Source organism: Rissa tridactyla, chromosome 5, assembly GCF_028500815.1.
Source record: "Rissa tridactyla isolate bRisTri1 chromosome 5, bRisTri1.patW.cur.20221130, whole genome shotgun sequence".
Lineage (NCBI taxonomy): Eukaryota > Metazoa > Chordata > Aves > Charadriiformes > Laridae > Rissa > Rissa tridactyla.
In genome coordinates, this window is record NC_071470.1 from 80,807,428 (window position 1) to 80,830,499 (window position 23,072).

Consider the following 23,072-nt stretch of genomic DNA (forward strand, 5'->3'; position numbering starts at 1 on the left):
GCTGAGAGAAAAGGCTCCGGGCTACGTGTGGCTTCTGGTAAAGGGTGTTTTGCTTTACTGCCCGGGCTTGCAGTCGCGCACCCTGCTCCAGCTGCGGCAAAGCCAGCCGAAGAGTTTAACTCCCCTACAGCCCCAGCCGCTTTCCCCCTTCGCTACCTCTCTACTGCAAATTGCTCTCCCCAACCGCCAGCACAACCCACTCACCCGGCTCGGCTTAAAACGGTCAGGGTTTCCTTAAACTCTTTTTTTAGTAAAACAAAGCAGCTTAGAGTAAAACAACTGTTCAGAATAAAGGAGCAATGTCTAGGCGTGGTCCTGAGGATGGTAAAAGATGGGCAGCGATTCTCCGGCAGGAGCGCAGCAGCAAGTATTTAGGCTGGTGGCACTCATCTCTGCTGCCGGTTCAGCCACAGTGAGAGGAGATGTGTGACCACAGCCTCCTGAGATCAGAGCATGAATCAAGCTGGGAAATACCCTACAAAGATGGTGGGTTGGCTTTAAATATCTCTTTTCAGCCAGGAAGCGTTCATTCCTCTGCTCTGCTGCCTGCAGTTTGTCTTACGCCATGGCTGTAAGTGATGCTCACCTCTGGCTGCTCCCACCCTGCATCCCCGCATTCTCCTTTCCAGGCTTAGGAGCACCTGGGCAAGAGCAGGGACCGACTGTGCCTGGGTAACAGAAAGGGAACCGCAAAAGACGCAAATCCCTACGAACTAATTGCTGCTCTGTAATATCTACGTGTTTTGACATCGTCAACGGAGGTCTGAAAATTCCTCAATTGACTGGACTTCTCACTCCGTTTAGTTTTCCCTTAGTTTTTAGACTAACGTCTTCTGAACAGAAACTATTACTCCGTTTATCTGTATTGTAATGTTAGCCGCTTTGGTAACTGGAAGGATATATACATAGTGATGTAAAACGTTAATCATAGCTGGTGTATAGATCCATTTTAGAGCCCAGACTTTCTGAGCACACAGATGATCCGAGCGCTTGCATATGTCTTCAAGAGACTGGTGACGGGGAGCTACTCCCCAAAACCACCGTTCTTGGTGGTTACCTGAGCTTTCCCTGGTGAGCTCTAGAGGGCACATGGCAATCAGCTTCTGCAGAAAGCAATTTTTTTTCCAAAACCGCTTTTGGTTTTGTGAAGTTCACAGGTATGTTTCCACACCATTAATATCCTTACTGTTCCAGGCGGTTGACAACAAGTTTTCTAAAATTAGGTATTTTGGGGTTTAATAATTAAATTGTGCAAATAGGCAATTTGTTAGAAAAAAAAAAAAAAATACCCACAGAAAAATGAAGTCCATTCAAATTTGGGAGAAATAGGTTTTTTATGTCTTGTAAAATCCATCACCAGAGAATATTAAAAGCATTTTCCTGTGGTCGTATGGGAGGAATTATATCCCTTCTATGTGCAAAACCTTTCTGAAGTATACGGAGATGCGAAAAATACACAACTCATCCTACTTACGTAGCATGTTATGATTAATGCAGAAGCCAATAAAAGATCAGAATATTAACTCCTTTTTGTAAACGTTGAGTTAGTCGCTAAATTTCCTTTTCTGGGAAAATTAAGTCCCTTCACACAGAAGCAGAAGCCACAGAGACAACGAAGGAAGCTGGTCTCCCAGCATAAGTTTTAGCAGCTTGCAGGAAAAGGAGAGAACCCGACCTTACTCATAATTCCCACGTCGTATCTGAAAAGTAGTAGCCAATATTCTTCTGGCCGTGTCCTCCAAGGATAAGAAGTTAGGGCTGTTTTGTTTGGTTTGCAACCTGCCATATCCACGCAGGATTTCATTGCTAGAGACTAACTGCGCGCCACGTGAGAGGTATTTTCATTTCTCCCACATATTCACCCACCTGCCTTTAAAATGCCTTTCAGTTGTTGCTCTACGATACATCTTTGCGCTGTTTCAATTTCTCGGCTTTATCGGCTTTTTGTAATTAATTGTTTAGAAACGGTCGCATACTTTTTACAGCAATTCAGTTTTTCAGATAGGCAGGAGCCAGAACAAAAATCGTGCCCAGTACGTGAATGGAACTGAAATTCCTACGCAGGTCGGTGCCACCCGGCTAAATAAACCATGCTGGTCTGTCCGTCCTCACAGGGTTAGGCAGCGAAGTGCCGGTTGTACGCGTGCAGGGAATTTGATTTAATTATGCATGTAACTGAGACAGAGCAAAACCTATATTTGGCCCAAAACCGTCACGGAAATCAGAATATGATGGCCCCAGAAAGGAAGTGCGAGATGCGGACATCAGTGGCTTCTAATGGAGTCAAGGGCACCCCAACGCAGGCTGCCTTATCCTGTCGGGAGAAGCAGCAGAAGATGGAACAACTCCGGCTAACACACGCTTTCATAACGGAGCAGCCACCAGTTCAGCTCCGGACGGTCTGCCCCAAGCTCTGTTGATGAGCCACATGCTTTGGGCTTGTAGCAGCATCGATTGATGGCCGAGAAATACACGTTTATCAAATAGCCAGGTACAAGCCCCATGCAGAGTCCCATCTGCGGCTGGCACTGTTTGCGAGCTCTTGGCTCTCCCTGGTTTTCACTGGAAACCGGCATTATTACTAACGGCAGTTACGTGGCAACAACGGATTTACCTACATCATCTCCCAAGGCATTTATTGCCAAATATTAATACCGAAGGCATATAACTCTATTTGAAATAATAATTTCAAGGCTGATGTGCTGGGGTCATTCTCCTGTGATGGCTGAAAGCACAAATACACACCATAAACAATAAAAAAGGAAAAGAAAAAAAAAAAAGGTTTTAAACCCAGGATTTACAGCCAGACGCCAATACCACGGAGCCATATTTTGACGGGAAATGAATTCCAGAGTCTAGGGGTTAAACACATGCTTCATCCCCTTGGGTGGGCATTTGGGATGTAGGATTCTTGCTTGGCTAAACCTTCAGGAGCGGATCCATGGAAAGAAATACATTTCTGCCTATGAATTATGGAGCATGAACTGGCTGGGATAAATTAAAAAATGTGGCAAATTTCAAGGCAAACTGTTTTAGCTAATTTTTCCCCTATTTATGATAAGGCACTTCATTTCAGAAAAAAAGGCCTTTAGAATACGGGAGAAAATGAGGCCTGGATTATGGAATATTTAGCCTAATTTATACTAGAAACAGACTTAAAACAGGAATACAATTAGGCGAATACTTCTTAAAAACGACAGTTTATCTGTAGAACTAGCCTATTTTACATTCCACATGATTTTACATGTTTTTTTGCTCTTTTAATTCAGTTTTGTAGAATTTTTAGATTTTTTTTTTTTCATATAAACACATAGGGATTTTTATACAAAAATCTTATCCAGTTAAGACTAAACAACAAAGAATTTCCGCGGTCCAACAAGCAACGGGAAGAAGAAAATTTTGCCAAGAAAACAAAATGACTTTTGTTACCAAAAAAAAAAACCAAACACCTTTGCGGCCTCGTGAACTCTTACAAGTCAAGTAGATCCTGCGCTGATAGAAAATAATTACAATATGGTGCTGCTCCCTAAAGATGGGTGATGCTATTCCAGTACTCAGCACCCAGCGTGCGGATCTCGGTTCAGAGTTGAGGCTCGGGGATTTAAACCAGGTCTCTTGAAATGGATCTACGCTAGTTCAACATTCCACCTCACACGTACCACTATAAAAAAAAAAAAAGAGTTTATTGGGCATAAAGGGTACAAGTGCCGGGACAAACAAAAAGAACACCTGCCTTTGACGATTATGAGGATATGCTTAAAAAAGAAAGCTTTAAAAAAAAAAAAAAAAGAATGCAACACATTCTTTCAAATCCTTTGCAACTTAATTTTTTTAACTCACTCGAGCGTCACCAAAAAAAAAAATTCACCCAGCATTTCAAAAGCCTAGCTGGAAAGCCAGCCAGCAGCAGCAGCTGAGATCTGCCTCCCTCGCAGAAGAACTGCCTTGTCTTCGGAGCGAGGCGTCCCGGATGGCGCGAAAAAAACGCTGGCCCCGTCGCTTGGGAGGCGAGTGTGAGATTAGAAATAATCTAATAATCTCAGTCCAGTCCCAAAGAAGAGAGCTCCATGAGGCGAGGTGTACGAGAGGGGTTAAAACACGGACACGCCGCGCCTATAGCCAAGAAACCACTTAAACTTTCGCTTGAATCTGATGTAGCCAAAACATCTGCCTATCACCCCATAAACGTCCCTACACTTCTGTTCCCTTTACGACAAAGGAATGGAGCTTTTAAGGCACATTTAATAGCCAGCAGCTGTTTGGCTGTCAAATGCCACATCTGGAGAAGTTGTGTGCTGTTAATGGGAACAGAAACAATTATTCTTTAATAGTTTTGCTTAATTTCAAGAATTACACAAATCACAACAACAAAAGAGGTGCGTGCTCTTAATGGAAAGACATCTGGTTTCTCCGAAAATTAGTCAAAAAGACAAAAAAAAAAAAAAAAGGCCCAGTGATTAACTGAAGCCGCACCTATAACCTGTCCTGTCTCAGTGAAAAGAGACATAAAGCTACGGACATTGAGGCACTTGGGTGTCTCCCGGCCTTTGACTATTCCCCTCAACAAATACGCAACGGGCAAGAAGATGACAATTAGCTGGTTCACATTAAATGGCACATGACTTATCGCGCGGTGCTGCTCCCCGCCGTGCCTGGAGGTTCCTGTCTTTTGGGACGGGATTTCAACGCTGCCTCCTCACTTCTGTACCCTACGCAGCCTGCACGTCAGGAAAATAACATCGTTCCCCTTTCACTTGGATCTCCTACTTAATTAGACCACCAAGACCATAATCGAATTTCTTCCCGATGGACAGCTTTTGGTCTGAGTTCAGACCTCAGGAAAGCCAATTAAATTATTTTCACCAGCTTTCTCAGGCTTTAAATCAGCCACGAGCGAGTTACGGACGGCTGTGGAGACGACTTCTCTCTGGAGAAGCAGTAAATGGAGCACTGTCACCCAGACTCATCACCCAGGGCTTGGGCAGCTGCATGCGGATCACTCGTGGAAAGGGAACTGAAGTTTTGCCACGAAAATCAATCAAATGGAAAGCTCGGCCGAGAGAACCACCGAGTGGCGTGTGCTTTCTGAGCAGACAAATCCCCCCACTGAAAAGCACGCACGCAGAAAGGGGGTGGGAGATGGCAGGAAAGTGTTGCAAGAACTGAAATCTGAGTTAAAAACCGAGAAGGGAGACAAATCTAGATGTTTTCAGGTACTTGCTCTTTTTCTAATGAAGACCGATAGCTAGAAAAGCTTGCACCCCTTTTTAGGACGCTCTCCTAGCTTCAGAAGGCACCTTTTTGAAATGGTCCTCCTCCCACAGCCCTTCCTGGACCGGCTGCTCGCCCCACAGCTATGCCTTGCGCACCATGAGTCTATTCAGAACTTACGCGTACTCATTTCTGCGGAAAGCTGAGATTCTGATGCAATGACACAGTTGACATTTTTAACGGGTGCTTTGCACCACTAATTTTTCCTTTTTGCCAAATCTGGCATCACCGCACACAGAACGAGACCCACACACAGCCCATTTTGCCTCCTAGTTGAGCCTTGGCCAGAGGGTGGATGCGTCACCAACGCTTTACTGACCCAGGCTTACAGCTGGGCTGCACCCTTGGAGGAAAACGAATCCGTGATTCATTTGGGTCAGTGTCTCCCATACAGACCTGAGATAGCTTCAGCGATCTACTAGCGGCGCCAGCAGAACAAAGAGATGAACACCATTTGGAAACGCGGCCAGGAAATTTAACATGCGGTAGCCAACGGAGGATAACCAGCTCCGTTAAGTCAAGCCAATTCTTTGCCTGTGGTAGCTGTTAGGCATCCGAGCCGAGAGGCAGAGGTGCAGGCAGCTCACTGCACGGCTGGCTGCGGCACGGGGCCAGGGCTCGAACCGCCGGCAATTGGCACGTGGTTTTACCGGGGCTGCCATCCCCAGACAGGAACCTGGCGCCTCACTCCCTTCACAGAGCGGGGGCTGGACTCAAACGATGCTGGCAGCAGCTCACAGCGTCTTGAATAAATGGGAAACCCCAGTCCACGAGGGATTTCGAATCCAGTGATTTCGCAATAAACTAACCTGGGGAAAAATGTGTCTTACAGGAAGAAAAAAGGCTAGGGTATTACTTCTTAAGCTTCCCCAAACAACCTACGGTTACATTAAAACAGTTTTTTTCTTTTCATCTCTCTCTCAAATCCGTACGCTATCTATATCTTGATATAAGCTACCTTTGAATCGTTCTTGGCTACCTCAAAATTTTATTTCATTTTCTTTTTTGGCCGGAGGTTATCTTGTTGAATACAGCAGCATTCGCCGAAGTACTCAGCACTGTGAATTTTCTTAAAGCTCCTTATTACTCACTGACAGCCTTCGAAAGGCTTTGCCATCATCACAGCCTCATCAGAGGTTGTAGTCATAATGTGACCTCTTTATCTCTATCTCTATATCCTACAGTACAGCCTCTCTTACTGCCATTATCAGTAGAATTAATATTAGTTTGTGAAGAAGCGGGTGCCCAAAGAGGTTGTGAAGTCTCCGTGCTTGGAGATATTTGAGATTCACCTAAGCAGGCCCTGAGGAACCTGGCCTAACTAGCCCTGCTTTGAGCAGGTCAGTCCAGATGCCCTCCAGAGGTCCCTTCCAACCGACGCTGTACTCTATGATTTTGCTCATCTCAATACAGAAAAGTGCCAAGTTTCACATTTAAACAACCAACACAGATCTCCACAGGAGAGATTAAAGCAGAAAAAAAAGCATTAACCCAGGTGGTCTGGAAGATAAATTGATTGACATATGTAGGAAACACTCAACTATATATTTCCAATATGTAAATTACTCTTTAAAAAATAAAAATAAAACAAATTTTTCTACATAAAATTATGATAGTTAATACCTTTCCATCTCAACACGCTGATGGGGGCACAATTCTAGATGCTCCTCTGCACCTTTATTCTTCCTTTTCAGCTGCTCACAGTGAATCTATTAGAAACAGGGAGGGGAAAAAAAAAAAGCAGACATTAAGGGGAAATAAAAAAGCCTAACAATCTAGGAAGAAAAAAAATTAAGTACATGATTACAATGAGAAGAGGCAACCATGTCTTGCCTGCGTTTCTGTCGTCTTCACATACCATGAATGCTTGCCACAAAGCAAGGCAGGAATCTACTTCCTCCTTCCCAGCATCATCCTCCCTTCAGTCCACCACTCCACCAGGGACAGTTGGCAAGGGCAGGAGCAATAACAGTCTCTGGCTGGGGTGGCAAGAATCTACCCAAGGAGCAAAGCTGCCAGCAGTCATGGGAACGCTGGAAGCGTTCCAAAAAGGGCTTTTGTTAGTCATCCTAAAAGAATCAACTACCTTAAAGACTTTATAGTTCAAGCATGTCCTCACGTTGACCAGAAAATTCATACGCTTCACGGAAGCGTCCGGTAAAACTACTGCGCCAAATTTAAGAGAATTTGAGTTATGGATCTGATCTAGATCACGTGGAGAGAAAAGAAAAGGAGCCGTGTGTGAGTTATTGTGGACAAGCGTGGTGTTCAAGAACTATACAAGCTTCTAACAAGTTTCCCTCTGGTCAGGGCCAGCTACTGTCCAGCAGTGCATTTCCAAAGAGATAGGACAGTAGAAAAAACCCACCCCTCCTCGGGAAAAGGAGACGCACCAGGATAACACTAAGCAGTCCACATGCAGATATTCCCTTTTGGATGACAATTCCAAAGAGGGAAAAAAGCAAGTTTTTTGGGGTGTTGGGTTTTTTTTTTTTTTCCCCCCCCCAATTTTATGAGGTACCACCACCTCTCCATCACAAGTGGGAGAACAGATGGCACAAAGAGTGAGCCCAGGCCACCTCATCCAGAGGAGTCATTCTGCTCCTGTGACGCAGGCTGGTAAGAGTCCCGGGTAGGTTTCTTCAGGCTACGTGGGACACCTCTAGTTCATCAGAAAGGGAGCCCAGAAGGCTTATTCTTCACTTTAGATCAAAATGACAAACAATAGCGTTATGATAGTTGCTGGAATTAGAAAACTGGCAGGTTTCATAACACCTACATTAAGGACAGCAACTTGACCACTCAAATAAAGCGGGGAGCCATCATGATGGAAACCTGCTATTTATAAGCAAGTAAGTTTTCAATTACGAGTCACTCTCTTTATTGGTAACATCAACTTAATGTGAAACCACAGACGAACATTTTATAGAAACCATGCTGCTTCATCTATGTGCAGAGCAGAAATTTAACATGAAAGGTTGCCAGGAGAAGATCTGAAGTGTTTGGCATCCCTCCCCCCTTCTTAATTCCCATTCCTGCAGGCATTTCACACATTTTAAATGCATCTGGTAATCACTAATTACAAGGATCCTATTAAGAAAAAAATGTCAATTCAGTTTCATATGAAACTTGATTCCAGCTTGTCTGAGCTTTATGAGTGTCTGTTTAATTATAACAAAAACCTGTTGAAGTATGGAAAGCTATATTAATCTGATTTCAATGGGAGCTGCAGACACGGGATACTAATGAGAATTAATCCTTATTTTGGAGTGCCTAAAACTTGACTTTTAGGTATCTAGCTTAAAAACGTAAGATTTGAAAAATGTTCGTCTAGTATGAACACTCCCTACCACCACTGAAACAACAAAAAAAAATAAAACAAAATGACTAAGCGAAATACGACCATGCTTGTCTGAATTTAAAAAAAGAAAAAAAAAAAAACAAAACGAAACAAACCCCACAGAACTCAGACTGCTACTCCATCTCTAATTCATCCCACTGGCCTTAGACATTTCAGCAGCTTCAGATGCATTTGCCGATGCGCTGAGAACAGGCGTGCGCTGAAAAACAGGCCGCTGAAGATACCTATGTCGGTACAATTCATGCAAGAAGCAAAGTTCCAAAAAAACTGACAAGAAAAACAAACAAACAAAAAGCAGCGAAGAACACAGAAAAAGGTATTTCTTTATCAGACGTGTCACTTCCTGGTTCTGCGGGGACAGGATGGTGAGGCAGATTCGGGGGGCCCACAGGGAAGGGGTGCTGCACACTCCCTGCGTAGCGGGTGCTCCGGGTTCTCTGTGGCCCTGCCCTGCCCTGCCAAGCCGGGGAAATGCACGGAAAGGAGCTGCAAAAGCCGACAATTCCTGAATCACCGCCTGGCCCAGCTGCACAGCCGGACAGCATAAACAAGCAGTTCTCTAGAAGTCCTAACATCTGCTGGGGTGGAGGTGGTGGAGGGGGGGGTCCCCTCCCCCTGTGGCTCAACGAGGTCCGTCGTATGGATCTCCTGACTCTTAGTCATACGCAGATTGTGCGGCACGTCCCTCAGCGCTGGGCGCCTTGGTTTAACGTGTCTCCACAAGCCAGCCCAGCTCTCAGAAGCCGTTTTCGTCTCAGTAGCATCGGAGTACACCCACCACCCACCCACCCTCACCTATCCAGCCCAAGATACGGGGAAAAAGTTGTAAGAAGTTATCAGCTGTGACAGATGGCACAATCCACCCAGCCGAGCCTGGTCAGGTTACCGCCAGCAAAGCCGCATCGCCACCTGCTTACCTTTGCACCCACCGTTTCCCAAACTATTGATGCACAAGGGGCTGTTGATGCAGAGTCACGCTTGCTTTTCATTTCTCATGGTTGTTTTTTTTTTTTTTTTGGAAAAGCATGTTACTTCTAAAAGGCTTTATGTGCGTATATATATTTTTCTCTATTATTACTACTATTATTTTTTAACCCATTTTTTATTCTTCACAAGCAAAAAACTTACTGCAATGAGTCCGACTTGTGTTGGCAGCACGAGTTGTGCTAAATCTAAAGCTACAGTTACGAATCTGAACGGAAAAGGTACAACTGGGTTATTGTGCCATGTGCGAGTGTTTGTTATTAAAACGACTGTGAGTTTTTACAGCGATAAGAGGCAATTTAATGCCGTATGTAGGTTTTTATTAGATCAGAGAAATTGAAGCCAAGATGGATAAAATTCAGCTACTTCAAAGAATTAAGGCTCTGTAGAAAATAGGGGGTTATAACGGTCACGTAAAGGATTGCTCAGAATTACATAAGTTTTCTGCTTTCTATCAAGGCTTTTAAGAACAGGAACACCCTGAAGTAAAACAGGAGCAAACTCACTCACAGATTCATGGGGGCTTGCAATAACTGAAAATGCTTGGGGAAAAGCCTGCAAAATTTAATTGGTGCTCACCCACCAAATTTATCAGTGCTCCACGCCCCAAGTGCTTCCTAGATATACCCGAATAGGCCGAAAAAGCACTTTTTGGTTGGAGTATTGATTTGCATTGAGAACAAATAAGTTTTTCACATACCAAAAACATGTCTGGAGAGAAAAAAAAAAAAAAATACACCGTTCAAGATGACAAGAAGACTCACTAATTCTAATGAAATCTTAATTATAAAAACGGTCACAGCCAGACAGGCACTCATGACACCGGAGTTTCAAAATGTTATCCAAAATGCATTGCGCGAGCGTCTGTATTGTAAATGTTAAACCCCGCAATGCTCTTGCTCCATTCTCTTTTTCGTTCTCCAAGTCTAGTTCTAACTTAAGAGCATCCTACTTTCCCAAACCTTTGCTCACGTTCCCCCAACCTGCTCAGTAATTCGCTGCTTCTTCAGTTGCGCCAAAGCAGTATTTTGTGCGAACGTAATGTAAAATGAGCGTCAGAAATGAGCCAGCCTAAAAGAGGCAGAGAAGGGAAAGGAGAGTTTGGTTTTGTTTTTCCCGCCTAGGTGGGCTCAGTGATTCAATTTTACAGACCACCACCGTAAATGGACATTATTGCCACAGTGGAGGGAGCAAAAAACAGATCGTATGCCAAATAAACGAAGTACATACTAGCAAATTATCCACAAGGAATAAACCCGCTAACAAATTACCCTTTCAGTGATACCCATTTTTTGCGCTGTGAAAGATTCAGGGTCCGTCACGGCCAGGCTGAGTAAACTTACCTCATTTAAGTATTACCCGTATTGCAAAATAGCCCTGAAACAAAGTGGAACATCTATAATCATAAACGCTGTTGATCAACAAGCCGGCAGGTTATACGCTGTCTGCGTGTGGCTGTTGTGTAGGAGGAGTGGGAGGGAGAAACGGGTTGTTACTGTAAATGCGATCAAAAGGGAAGAGCAACCAAAGAAATAAAAGAGCATTCGATGAATGAGGGGAGAGCGCGCCGCCGCAAGGTCCTAAGCAACACTCACTGATCTGAAACATGGCTAAAGCCGTCAAGATTTTTTGGTGTTCCCCCCCCCCCCCCCCCTTAAGAAGTCAGACACGTAACGTTTCTGTGATCTCCTCCGACCTCGGCATTCCCAGGTTTGGTGCTCGTAATAGCACTAGCGTGCGGTGCAGCCAGCCTTGGACCAGCCGTTGCACGAGATGTCTGTCTGCTTTTTGCCTGCAATGCTCTTCACTGAAAACGCCACTTCAGCCATGTAAATGCAGCACGAGAAAAAGCCACAGGCAAATACGGCAAGAGCCGCCAGTTCTCTCCTCCCCCCGTTATTTCCTGATAAAGTGCCGAAACTTCTATATTAGACGGTTTCTAACCAAAACTTAAAATCTGAAGCTTGATTCCTCCCCCCCCCACCAAAATAAGGAGTAGTTAGATCCCTCAGCTCTGTCTTGCCCGATTTCATTCGGCTAAAGTGAAACTGGGACCTGCCCTGTGTGATGCAGGAAGATTTAATGCCCGATACTTAAAACTGATCTCGCTATTAAGCACATTTCTCCTCGGTTAGGGCAACAGTAGATTCAGAACAGCGATCACCCCAAAGAACTTAATTCACAGATGCCCTCCCCCGAAGCTGTGATATCCACAACTTGATAAGCAATCTATTGACGTGCCTTGAGGTCATCTCAAATTACGCAGCAACTGAAGTAAATTAAACCCCAAACCACCAGGAACCCCCTGAAGTGGACCAGACCGAGGAATGAGCCAATTAAAGGCTGAACACGCTATTTCGACCCAAAACTGAAGGCCTGGCTTTCGGCGTAGAGCAGATGGGACTCTGGAGAGGCTCTGCACCACGGGTTCTTTGGCGCCGGTCCAGGAACGGAAAGTGCGCAGCGTAATCTCTGCATTTGCTTTGTTGTACAGGATGTAGCAGGGTGACTCCGCACAGATAGACAGTGCCTGCTTTATACATCTTTGGTCTTACGAGCGCTGGTCCTCCGACACTGGGTGGGTGAAAACGCTTCCGTTGACACACACAAACCAGTTTAAGGGGTGGGTACAAAACACCGTTTTAAACTACGTGGCCTTGTTAAAAATCAAGATATCACTTTTTTTTTTTTCTTAAAGTAAAACAGAGATAAAACCAATTTTCAGGCATATTTCTCCGTTTGGAAATCGGTTCGCTTAATTTCTACGCATCTTTGGGGTGACGATCTCGAGCACTACATCTAAAAGTGAAAGAATTATTCCCCAATGAGTATAAATCCCTTCTTCAAGTAGAAATCGGTGGCACAAACATTACCAAAAAGCAACCACAGTCATGCCCAGGGCTCAGGTGACACGGACTTCTTCATTTGAGCTCACCACATCAGTCATTCCACACAGACATTTGCACAGATGAGTTTAAAGCATACAAGATAATTTGAAAGACTACAAAGCATAAGTTCAGTGCCAAAAATATCACGACTACACTTCCGACGTGCAAAAGAGTCGCCTAAGAAGTGACCAGAGGAAGTCATAAGTATCATCAAGCCATCAGAGCCACACACGGTGTACCTCAAAACACCCTCAGTACTTCTTTGGGTTCCTGTAGTCACCTTCTCTCTCCCATCAGCGGAGGCCACAAAAAAAAACCCTAAAATACCTGCCTCTGATTATTATAAGGTTATAAGTTTGGGGGTGGGGAGGATTTAACATTTTTCTGTTTTGGGGAGCTTTACGACATATTAAGAAGTTGCTAGAAGATGTATGATGACAACCAAAAACGTCACCTAAAGAATATCCCAACATTTTTCCATGGTTTGAAAGGGTTATTTGAGCCCCTTCGAAATTTTAAACGCAGGCTGTCGCTGATTTTCAGATACTGCACGTGGACTCCTTTTTTACACATTTAGAAGAGAGCTTTTCTTCACTGGAAAATATTAGGTTTGACTGAAGCCAATTAGCGTACACAGGTCTGGGGGCAAAGCCAATGACGCTTTGAACGTACCTATTGTATGCAAATTCTGCGAAAGCAACGCTGTGTTAAATAGAATACAAGTTAGCTCCAACGATATATAAAATACGTTGATAAAATAAAGTCCTCAACAGTAAACATCTTTGGTTTGTTTAAAATTCATTCATCAAAGCAATCACAGAGCTGTCAAATATACATAAACCTGCCAAGGATACAGATCTTCAGAAAAACACCTGCAAACTAGGCACATACCATGGAATTGCACTGCACGAACCTTTCCAATGGTATTTGCTCATGATCTGTATTCAACTTTTATCAGCCTGACAAATTACTTGGAGGTGGGCAAGAGGAGAAGGAAGTACTTGGGTATTTTGTTAAATGCCAGCTTCAAATTCTGCAGTAAAAAAAAAAAAAAAAAAAAAAAAATGGTTCTTTATTATTCATTCACAGCCAAAGTAGACGGGAAACTTTCTAAGAGATAAACTACAGAAGGAAAAATGCTGCAGGATAAAAAGCAAGATTAATAACTCATTGATAGTGCCCATAATGGTTTTTTCTGAACAATTTTTAATGGGGAGCTTGCTACAGTGAAACCGTGATGTTGTGATAGCAAAGAGAAACGATGGAAATTTCTTGTGCAATCCAAGCCAAGAGAGAAAAGATTTAGGATGATGATGGCTTTGGAATTGAGTCTCTGCAGTATGAAGAGGTAGCAGAGTAAAAGAAAAGAGACCGTTCCAAGTACGGGGCCCACGTGGCTGGGAAGGAAGCGAGGCTGCGAGAAAAGAATTCAAGATACAGGCAGACCTACCTACAAAAAGCTGTGCAAGTACAAGAACCAAAGTTTAACAGCAAGAAGGATCTGATTTAGATGAGGAATGCAGCTCTGTTTTATCTAAATATCGTACTCTCCAGCCAAGCTTCAAAATCCGAAGGGGGCGGGGTGGGGGGGGGCTAGAAATTAGGACTCCGCTGGCAGCATAAGGAAGACGACCCTTTAAGGAGCTCTCTTTCTCCAGGCTTCTGAATGGTTTGCTGGGGGTATTTTGTAATCCTCACAGGTGTTTCGAGAACTTTTGCTTAATTTGGAGAGGGGGAAGGTAGAGGGGTCTGGAGTTCTTACAGCTGCCCTAGCACAACAGGTACGTGTGCCCTCTGGCAGCAACCACCACTGGTTCTGAAAACAGAAGGGTTGCTTCCCACGACAATGGAGAGAAGTACTACAGCTTTTAAAGTCTTTCTCAAAGAAGTAATTAAAACAAGGAGGAGAAAAACCACACACATTTGTTTTCTTCTCCCTCTCCGTGAACCTCATCTCACTAGTCCTCATAGCTCACCTCATTGATACTTCTTAATCCGAAACATAACACTTGAAATCTATAATACTGTGGCACCAAGCATTCCTTACTCAGGGGTGGAATCCATCAAAACTTTTTCTGAGATGCAGCTTTAATGCCAATTTACACCCACAAGTCAAGCAAAAAAACCCCCACCACCTAGCCCAGGGTCCTAGCCCACCCTCAAACGCTGTGTAGATTATAGAAAACAATTTGTAGTAAATGTGGAGAAAGGGTCCATCTCCTAATGACAGACCCAGTTAAGGGAATCCTGTCCCTGCTCCGGTCAGGGTCAGCAGCACAGGGAACGTCCCAAACTCTACGGAACAGGTAAAACTTCCAAAGGTCTCAGCAGAAGCATTATCCAAGGAAGAAGCGTGGGTCAAACGCAGTACAAGTGCACTGAATCTTTATATCACTAGATTTACCCCAAAATAACTGCTTGACATAGCCTTAATGCTGTACACGGCAATAATCCTTCACTATTCCTGTACCTTTCATCGTCCAGCTTTGTGCAAGAAAAGAAAGCCAATGAATTCTGCTATAGCTACTCTATATAAAAATGATGAAGAAATTAAAAAGTCACTTGGAAAAAAAAAAAAAACCCAAACCCTCGCAAAATATCAGGGCTGGGATTCGAGGTCTCTTTGGCAGATGACAAGGGAAAAGAAGCACATGACTCCATCGTGAGGCTAGGCAGAGACCCGCTGACAGGAGCTCCAAATGAACGCAGAAGTTACTCACCGTATTTAGGGAAGATGTTCGTCTCTGTGCTGCTGGGTTAGGGCGTACTAGTCTCAATACAGGCTCTCTGAATCAAATGAGAACTAAGTGGTTTGGAGTCATATATATATCTCTCTCTCTCTCTCAAGGTTTAACCTACACACCAGGCTTAGGGAACCCCCTTTCTTAAAGTCATTCTAACGTTGAGAGCATATTCATCTCTCTCTCAAAAAAAAAAAAAAAACAACACAGCCCCCACAGATCTACTTGAAAGCACTGCTTGTAAGAGACCACAGAGGATTCCCTCTCGTTCTTCACGTTACCGTGGAACAGTGACACAATGGTACACCCACGCACCAGCAAAAGCCACTCTGTGGGAAAAGCAGCGGTCTAGCCCGGTGGAAAAGTTGCCTCAACTCAAAAGGTATAGAACCTCAATATTAATCTAAAAGTAGAATAATTTACTGTAAGGGGCAGATCGGTCAGAGACCCATTTCTAGGAATGCATTTTAACAAGAATTTATTCTAAAGGTTTCCCTACAGAATCGGCGCTCGGTTCGACCGGCTACAGTCCCTTCATCAGAAGTGACATTCAGCTCTGCCCCCAACCAGAAACGTTACCTTATCGTATCTGATTTTCTTTCTGAGGAAGAGGGTGGAGAGAGGCGGAGACTGCGGAAACGTCTTCCCTTCACTCGGACAAGAAGTGATGCAGCATTTTCAAGAGTGCGCTATTCATTTCAGGCTACAGTCCACTGCCCACAGGAGTTGATTAATCAAGTTTCACAGATGATAAAAATTAACATTGTCACACTGTTACCTAGAAGTGAAAGACTTCATTATAGGTACGTTCAGAAAAAGGTTCATCTTTAAGCCTGATTCTTCTATCGGTTTCGGTTTTGACGACAACAAAACCCGTGCAGTTTTGCAGCAAGGAGTAGGAACTGTTCTGACATTTTTAGGAGACTCCTGTTGTCTTCTGGGTTGGGAATACTAGCAATCTAACTGCCCTGAGAGCGTTTGCATCCTTCTCGCAGAAAAAAAAAATCACAGCTGCTCAGTAGAGCAGGGTGGATCTTTTTCTGTCAAACCATTTACCCCCTGCTTCTCACACACACGCGGAGACAGCAATCATTTGCAAATTCAGGTTCAACTCACTGCAGTTTGGTTGAAACAAAACTATTCCGGAGGCATTCGTAATTACAGCAGAGGAAACAGGGTCAGGATGTGGGAGAGACCAAAGTTCAACCTTTCTCCTGCCTTTCCCTGAAAGGAGTTTAACTGTGTTGGTGCCTCCTGGATAAACGTTTTAACTGCTGGAGTTGCAGGGTGATTTCTCCGTTCTTTTGCAATAATAGTCTTCCACTACATATGAAGTGTCTGCTGTTATTTTGTTGGAGAAAACGTTAATGACTTTAGTTTGATGGTTCAGACATTTACCAACAGAGTTCAGATTTACTGTCTGCCTGGCTAAAATAAAATAAAATAATGAAATAAAATAGCACTACCATCTTCCATTCCTCAGAACGGCACACTATTCACTCAGCTCCACATCAGTCACTGTTTCTTACTCTAATCTCTAGTTTACTTTTAAATCAGCATTTATAAAGACCAGAACAGCCCCCACAGGGGAGGTTTGAAAGCAGCCCACCAGCGAAACCTCAGTAGCAAACTGCTAGAGCACCGTCTCGGGAGGTGAGTGGCTTGTACTCAAATCCTGCCAAGCAGCAAAAGAAATCGAAGCCACGAGATAAAGCTCTGAGGGGAAATGCTTTTTCCACTGGCTGACTGAGTAACAAGGGAATAGCATGACTTCTTCCTCAGCAATGCATTCACACAGAGTACAGTGAATTTAGCCTTCTGTGCTTTTTGGCTTTCACCGCACACAAACACAGCTTTCGACTTTGGACTGACCAACGTGCTTAATTTCTATGGGACTGGAAATAGTTCGGGGGGTCGTCGTTGTCATTTTGTCATCCTCTGTCAGCTCAGCAACAACGATGGGGCTAAATTAAAATTTTCCCTGCGTGCCGTTCCTGGGCTTAATATCCATCACCTGTTCAACCGCACCACCGCGGTTTCTGCCGGGGAAAGCCAGGAATTATCAGATTTCTCCCCATCCAGGACCAGACGAAGCCAGGATTGTTAGGCCTTTGCTGCCTTCTTATCGTCAAGGCTGCATACCACCCCACCAGTTAAGAGAAATGACCAAAGCTGACAATTTTTTTCCGTGACGTGTTCCCTAAATAAAAGGCGAAATGCTTACAAATATTTTAACTGGAGTCATTCTGAGCCGCGCGCATTTACTGTCGTGCTGGGCTACTTCTAAGCGCCTCTCAACAGCCGTGCCCCAAGCACGGACGGGGAGGGATGTGCCGTTCTGCCTCCTGCAGCGACGGCCGCCTTCTGCAGATACTACCAGGGAACGGCATCCTTCCTGCTGCCAGAGACCGAGGAGATGAAGACGCGTGCTCTTCCTTTCCTGTTAGCGCCAGCTTAACAGCCACTTTGACTCAAGCAATTATATCGTTTCGTTTTTAACTCCTGTAAATGTTAGCGATGTGAAAGTAATGACATTTTCCCCGCAGCAAAGCAGGCACAACAAAATGTTTTGTGGAGGCAGAGAGAAGCAGTCGATGGAAAAATTGAAGCGGGGGGGTGGGGGGGGACCCCCTTTCTCTTAACCTCCAGTGGAAAATTGTGGGGGTACGGCAGAAATCACATATGCCTCTTTTTACCTGACCTCCCCACTCCCCCGGCTCAGAAGAGGAAAACCCCTTTGGCTGCACCATACACAAACTGAATAATAAAAATTTCATTGCTTCTTATGCATACCCAAGCCACTTACCTAGAGCAAGTCCAGATTGGATGGCTGCCGTTCAAATTATTTTATTGTCCACTGAAGAACTGTTTGTTTAGGGGCTTTCCATAGGGGAAAAATAAGGAAATGAGTTAGAGAAAATTTCATATAATGCAAAGAAAGCAGCTTAAAGTACCGGATCCTAGGTGACTTGTAAAGGGCTTAATTGCCATGTAAGTATTATTCAGGAGAGAAAAGACCGCTACAAGGAAAAAAGGAGACTGGAAAAAAAAAAAAAAAAAGCAATTTCGAAAGCGCTCAAAACAGTTTGGGAATCCAGTATTCTGGAGAGGAAGCTGAAGACAGATTTGCTGTCGAGGAAGTTTCTGAGATTTCGTTTTAAGTTTATACTTTGATACTACAGTTCGGGCATTAGGAATTCATTCCGCCACGACAAGGCAGCCTGCTGTTCTCCATACAAGCGTTACTTGCCGGCCGGCTACAGCTGTCCTCCTCTCTCTTTGCTGCACGAACGAGAACTGCTCCCACGCACGTATATTTTTTCCTATCAAACCAAAATACTCTCTTCTGCTTCGCTCAGAAATAGTTTGGTCACTATCCTTTTTTTTTTTTTTTTTTTTTTTTTTTTAAACAGATTCACGTGCCCCAGATCAAGAAGCAGCAATAGGAGGCAGTCCCAGCTCTCATGTTTTTGAGGTAAACTGAAGAGTTAAAGGCGAGGGTACCTCTTATCCACACTTCAGACAGAACTGAAATACATTTTCGTGCCCACAGAAGTTACTTTCCCAGGGAGGAAGATACTGCTACCCAGTTCTACCCTCAATTTTAGTGAGCCGCTTTGATTTTAATTTGGACTCAAAACAGCTTTTGCTGGAGATGTACTAAAAGCCAAGGCACTTTCCCACCCATTTTGTTCCTGCTCTCTGTGTGGCTTACTGCTTAGCCACGGATGAAAGACCACCCGCAACAAATTCTCCCTTCCTTATGGAAAAACTGGAAATGCCACAGCTCCCTTATGAGGTTTTAGATGGCGATTCAATCAATTCTTTATTATTACTCAAATATACTCTTATGCTTTTTCACTGGATTTTCTTGAAGTTGTTCAGGAAGTTGATACGATAGCAAGTATGACAACAGGCTTTACAGCAGGCCAGCAACAGGTTCCAGCAGAACATCACTTCCATCACATTTGTCAATTCCGCAAACTTTAAGCATGCTGCTTAGTGTCAAGGACGTTTGACTACAAACCTTTTTACTGGCCAATAAAGGCCACCTTGTTTTCCAGCTGGTTGCCTGCCATTATTTCTACCAGTACTGAAATATTGCAGTGTTTAAGTTCTGGTCCAAACTGGAACTAAATGTAATTTTAGGCAATCCTAAATGTCCTCCATGAAAGTGATTTCTCTTTCTGCATAAGCTTCAGAATGATTTTTTTCCTATCAACACATAGTTTTACTTGTGCGAACCCTGAAGCCGTACTAAGTTTCCTCCTCTACACGTCAGTGAAGTTTTAAAGCAGCATCTAGTGGTTTGACAGATACGTGACCTTTACCTCATGGAGACAGGTTTTTTTTGGACGAGGCAAAGCATATTCACCCAGATTCAGGGACTACTGAGAACTGCAAGTTGCAGACACTTTTCTGCCTTTGCTATTTCTTGGCTGAGCTGCAACAATAAGATCAGGCACAGAGCCTGGAAGACTTACGTACCTTATATGACTACAAAATAGTACAGAGAATTTTCTCAACAAGATGATCTACCTTAGCCACAAGAGTAGGTTCCTGGTCTCTGATTTTCTTCTCAGCAGCCAGGGAGTGCAGTGAGTTACTTGAAACAATGGATACCTGAAGGGGGGCCAAGGACAGACTGCAAGATGTTCAAAGCTAAGTTCAAGATCATGGAAAGAATGAAGGCTTATTACAAACCCCATTGGTGGCCCACTCTAAGCGCAAGGTGCACGCTCTTGACATTGACCTAAAGATAGATGGTACAAAAACGCGTGTTTCAAAATACATCAAAAAAACCCCAAACTTTACAAAAACTAGCCACTCTCCACTCTGCTTGCTTCGTATTGCCATTGTCCCTCTGTATAGAGCTCTGTGGAACCCAAGCACAGCGGAAGCTTTGGCCACATTAACTAAAGCACCATTGGAAGTCGACGATCGTGGTAAGGAAACACTAGAATGATACTGAATAAGGGAATATACGATAACGTAAACCAGTATCGTACAGAAGAGACATTCCTTTGAACAGTAAGCTTAGCCTGCCTTTGTCAGCTACCATTACTATTATAGGTTGTAAATTGTCGACTGAGCACAGGAGCTACAAGAGTCTGGGTTAAAACCAAAAGGAAAAAGGGAAGTAAGGTCTGACAGACCCAGTGAGAGCTCGCGTTTGCCATCAGCGCAGGCAGCCGAATAGAGGAAGATGCCTTCGCCTACGTTTGCAGCTGACCAAAGGGAAACAGGGGATGCGAAGGCATCTCATAGGAGGTATCCTGGTTGTTGGTGGACAGAAAGAAAGGCACTACGGAGGAGAGGGGAGTGGTGAGGGGTGGCCCGTCTACTACTTTTTCAGCTTCTCTGGAGGACCTGATGACCTTTTCACAACCACTAATATTCATCATAACACTGAAGCAGAAGTTTCAACCATAAAGCATATTAATCTAATTTTACTTTCTGTGAAATCAAGAATAATATCTGCTTACAGGTTTGCTGTATGGTTTTGCAAGACACACAGCATGCAGTAAAGCTAATCACCACATTAGAGAGAGCTCTCTCGTTGTTAGAAACCAGATACAAATATTTCTAATGCAGATCTCCATCGCATAAGCACAGAGACACACACACACACACACAAAAAAACCCTATAAAGACAAACATTCCTATATATCGACCTACAAGAAAACTGCCTTAGAGCTGTTTCCTGTTACTAAAAGGAAGGACTATAAAAATGAAGGAACTCCTGATCTTAGGCTGCTATTTCCACCTCATATGACCTTAATTTTATGGAAACTGTACCCTTGTGTTATTCAGATTTTACTCATAAAACATAGACAGAGGCAGTGTACAGGCATCAGGGAACAATCAAGAAAAAGGTAAAAATTCTTTGAACAGTAAAGAAAAATGTTGTTAAAATGATTAATTTTTAAAAATGATGTAAGGAAAAGCCATTTGCTGTAGTGGAGATAAAGTCCTTTTTTTATTACAATTTTCTTTATTCCCTTTTTTTAAAAAAAAAAAAAAAAAAAAAAGATACATGCTTGGAGTACTGGGATGCCATAGCAAACATAGTTTTACTTCCCTTATGTACTTTCCCAATTAAAACTTAGAAAAAAGATTAAGTACTGAAGAGTATTTCATAAAGTAGGGGTAAATATCTACCTATTAATTATAACCGTACTCTAAACTTTTGCGAGTAGCTCTCTGTGCGTACTACTTTGAGGGAAGCCTTAAACCACAGCAGAGAGCCAATTGGTCTGATAAATATCCTATTATTACCTGCAAGTCCTTCAAATGTTTGCAAGCATTCGAGTTGAGTTCAGCCTGATTTCTTAAAACAGCTTATTCGGCATTTGCAAATCAAGGATGGACGTTGAAACGCAATCGAATACATATGAGAGGCTTATGCAGATAAGACGTTCTACCGCAGGAGAAAAACAGTAATGGTCATAGAAATTAAAAATATTTGACTATTAGCCGTTCGCAGCCTAATCAAAGCACCAAGGTGATACCAAGGTGATCTTAATTGTCTGTGTAGAGATCTCACTACATAAATGGGGTGCTATTTTCCAAATTTCCGTAGAACAGACTGTTATAGAACAGAACACTACAGGGCGCTATATTTCAAAATACACGGGATGCATAGAATCTTTTCCCTTTTCAGAAGGGACCGAAGCACTCAGGTCCAAATTTTCCAAACCAGCCAGACCCCACGCCGTGCATCTGAAGACCATATGGAACTGTCAAGCGCGCGCGCACTCAACCAGTCAGTTCCCAGTAGGCACGTTTTATCCAAGCTTGGGTCTGAGCTGGACCATAGGCGCAGATTCCTAACCTGCGGACCCACCTGAGTGCCTTCCGCACCACACCATTGTGTTTCACCGGATTTGTGGGGTAGCCCAGTGACTTTGGTCTGGCTACCCTAAGAGGGCGGCAGCTAAGCAAATTAGGCAATTTAGGGCAGTAGTATAAGATTCTGAGTCTTTAGCACTTAAATACCTTTGAAGGGAGGTAAACCCAAAAGCATTTTGGGGGTTGACGGATGGAGCTGCGTCCTCCCATTCGTCAGCACAGGCACTCCTCGCGCTATTAGGAAACAACTGCCTCCTGAGGTCACTGGTTCAGAGCAAGGCCCCTTAAAGGCATTCTTCCTAAGGAAATCCCCTCACCTTCAGTTAAGAGTATTTTTTTCAAATGTTCTTTCTCTTAAAGCATTAGTCAAAAGGCTCTGGGAAATTGTACATCTTTGTGGCTTTTATTAACTTATTTCCTTTACAGTGATACACTAAAACCAGTAGTGAGACTCTTTTTAAACTTGAGCGTTACTGTGGGGCCTTCAGCAACCCCATGGTCCTTTTTCAACGCTCAATAACCACCATGTCTCAACATACAACCACCACCTTCCTCAGCTTAACACTGAAGACAATTTGCTTTCAAATGGTTCCTTTTGTGGGGTGGTTTTTTTACATTCCTAGGCAGCTAGAATGAAACTGGAATTTCTGAGTTCTGTTTAAATGACAGATAAAACCGGAAAGGGACGAGGAAGAAAAAAAAAAAAAAAAAAAAAAATAATTGCCAGGAGGACTTTCAGAGTCCCAAAGCAGCAGAGAACAAATTGTCTCACCTAGCGCTGAGCGCGGAGGCAGCTGTCACCGGCAAAATGGGGGAGTCTGGATTATAGCTGTAGAAGCTCTCAAGTAAACTCTGAAAATAAGGAAGGAAATCCAGAGCTGAAAGGGAAGGTGGGGGGGAGCAAAGGAAACGTTTGGAGAATACACCTGGATTGTCTGCATATCTCTGCGGGCGTGAGAAGGCAAGACCAAAGAC

At 43.7% G+C, this 23,072-nt stretch overlaps 1 protein-coding gene across 9 annotated transcripts in view; it reads right to left on the bottom strand.

Moving 5' to 3' along the window:
- TNIP3 (TNFAIP3 interacting protein 3) overlaps positions 1-23,072 on the bottom strand; it is a 70,773-nt gene that overhangs the window by 40,967 nt on the left and 6,734 nt on the right. For 3 of the 9 annotated variants that reach the window (XM_054202779.1, XM_054202780.1, XM_054202785.1), the window contains one exon: positions 6,895-6,980. The exons of 2 other annotated variants lie outside the window; for them this stretch is intronic. In XM_054202779.1, the coding sequence (XP_054058754.1) occupies positions 6,895-6,980 (86 nt within the window). Of the gene's footprint in view, positions 1-6,894; positions 6,981-13,417; positions 13,433-15,224; positions 15,240-15,824; positions 16,712-18,051; positions 18,126-23,072 lie in introns of those variants that run through there. 4 more of the 9 variants (XM_054202783.1, XM_054202784.1, XM_054202786.1 and 1 more) reach the window with 4 other exon arrangements.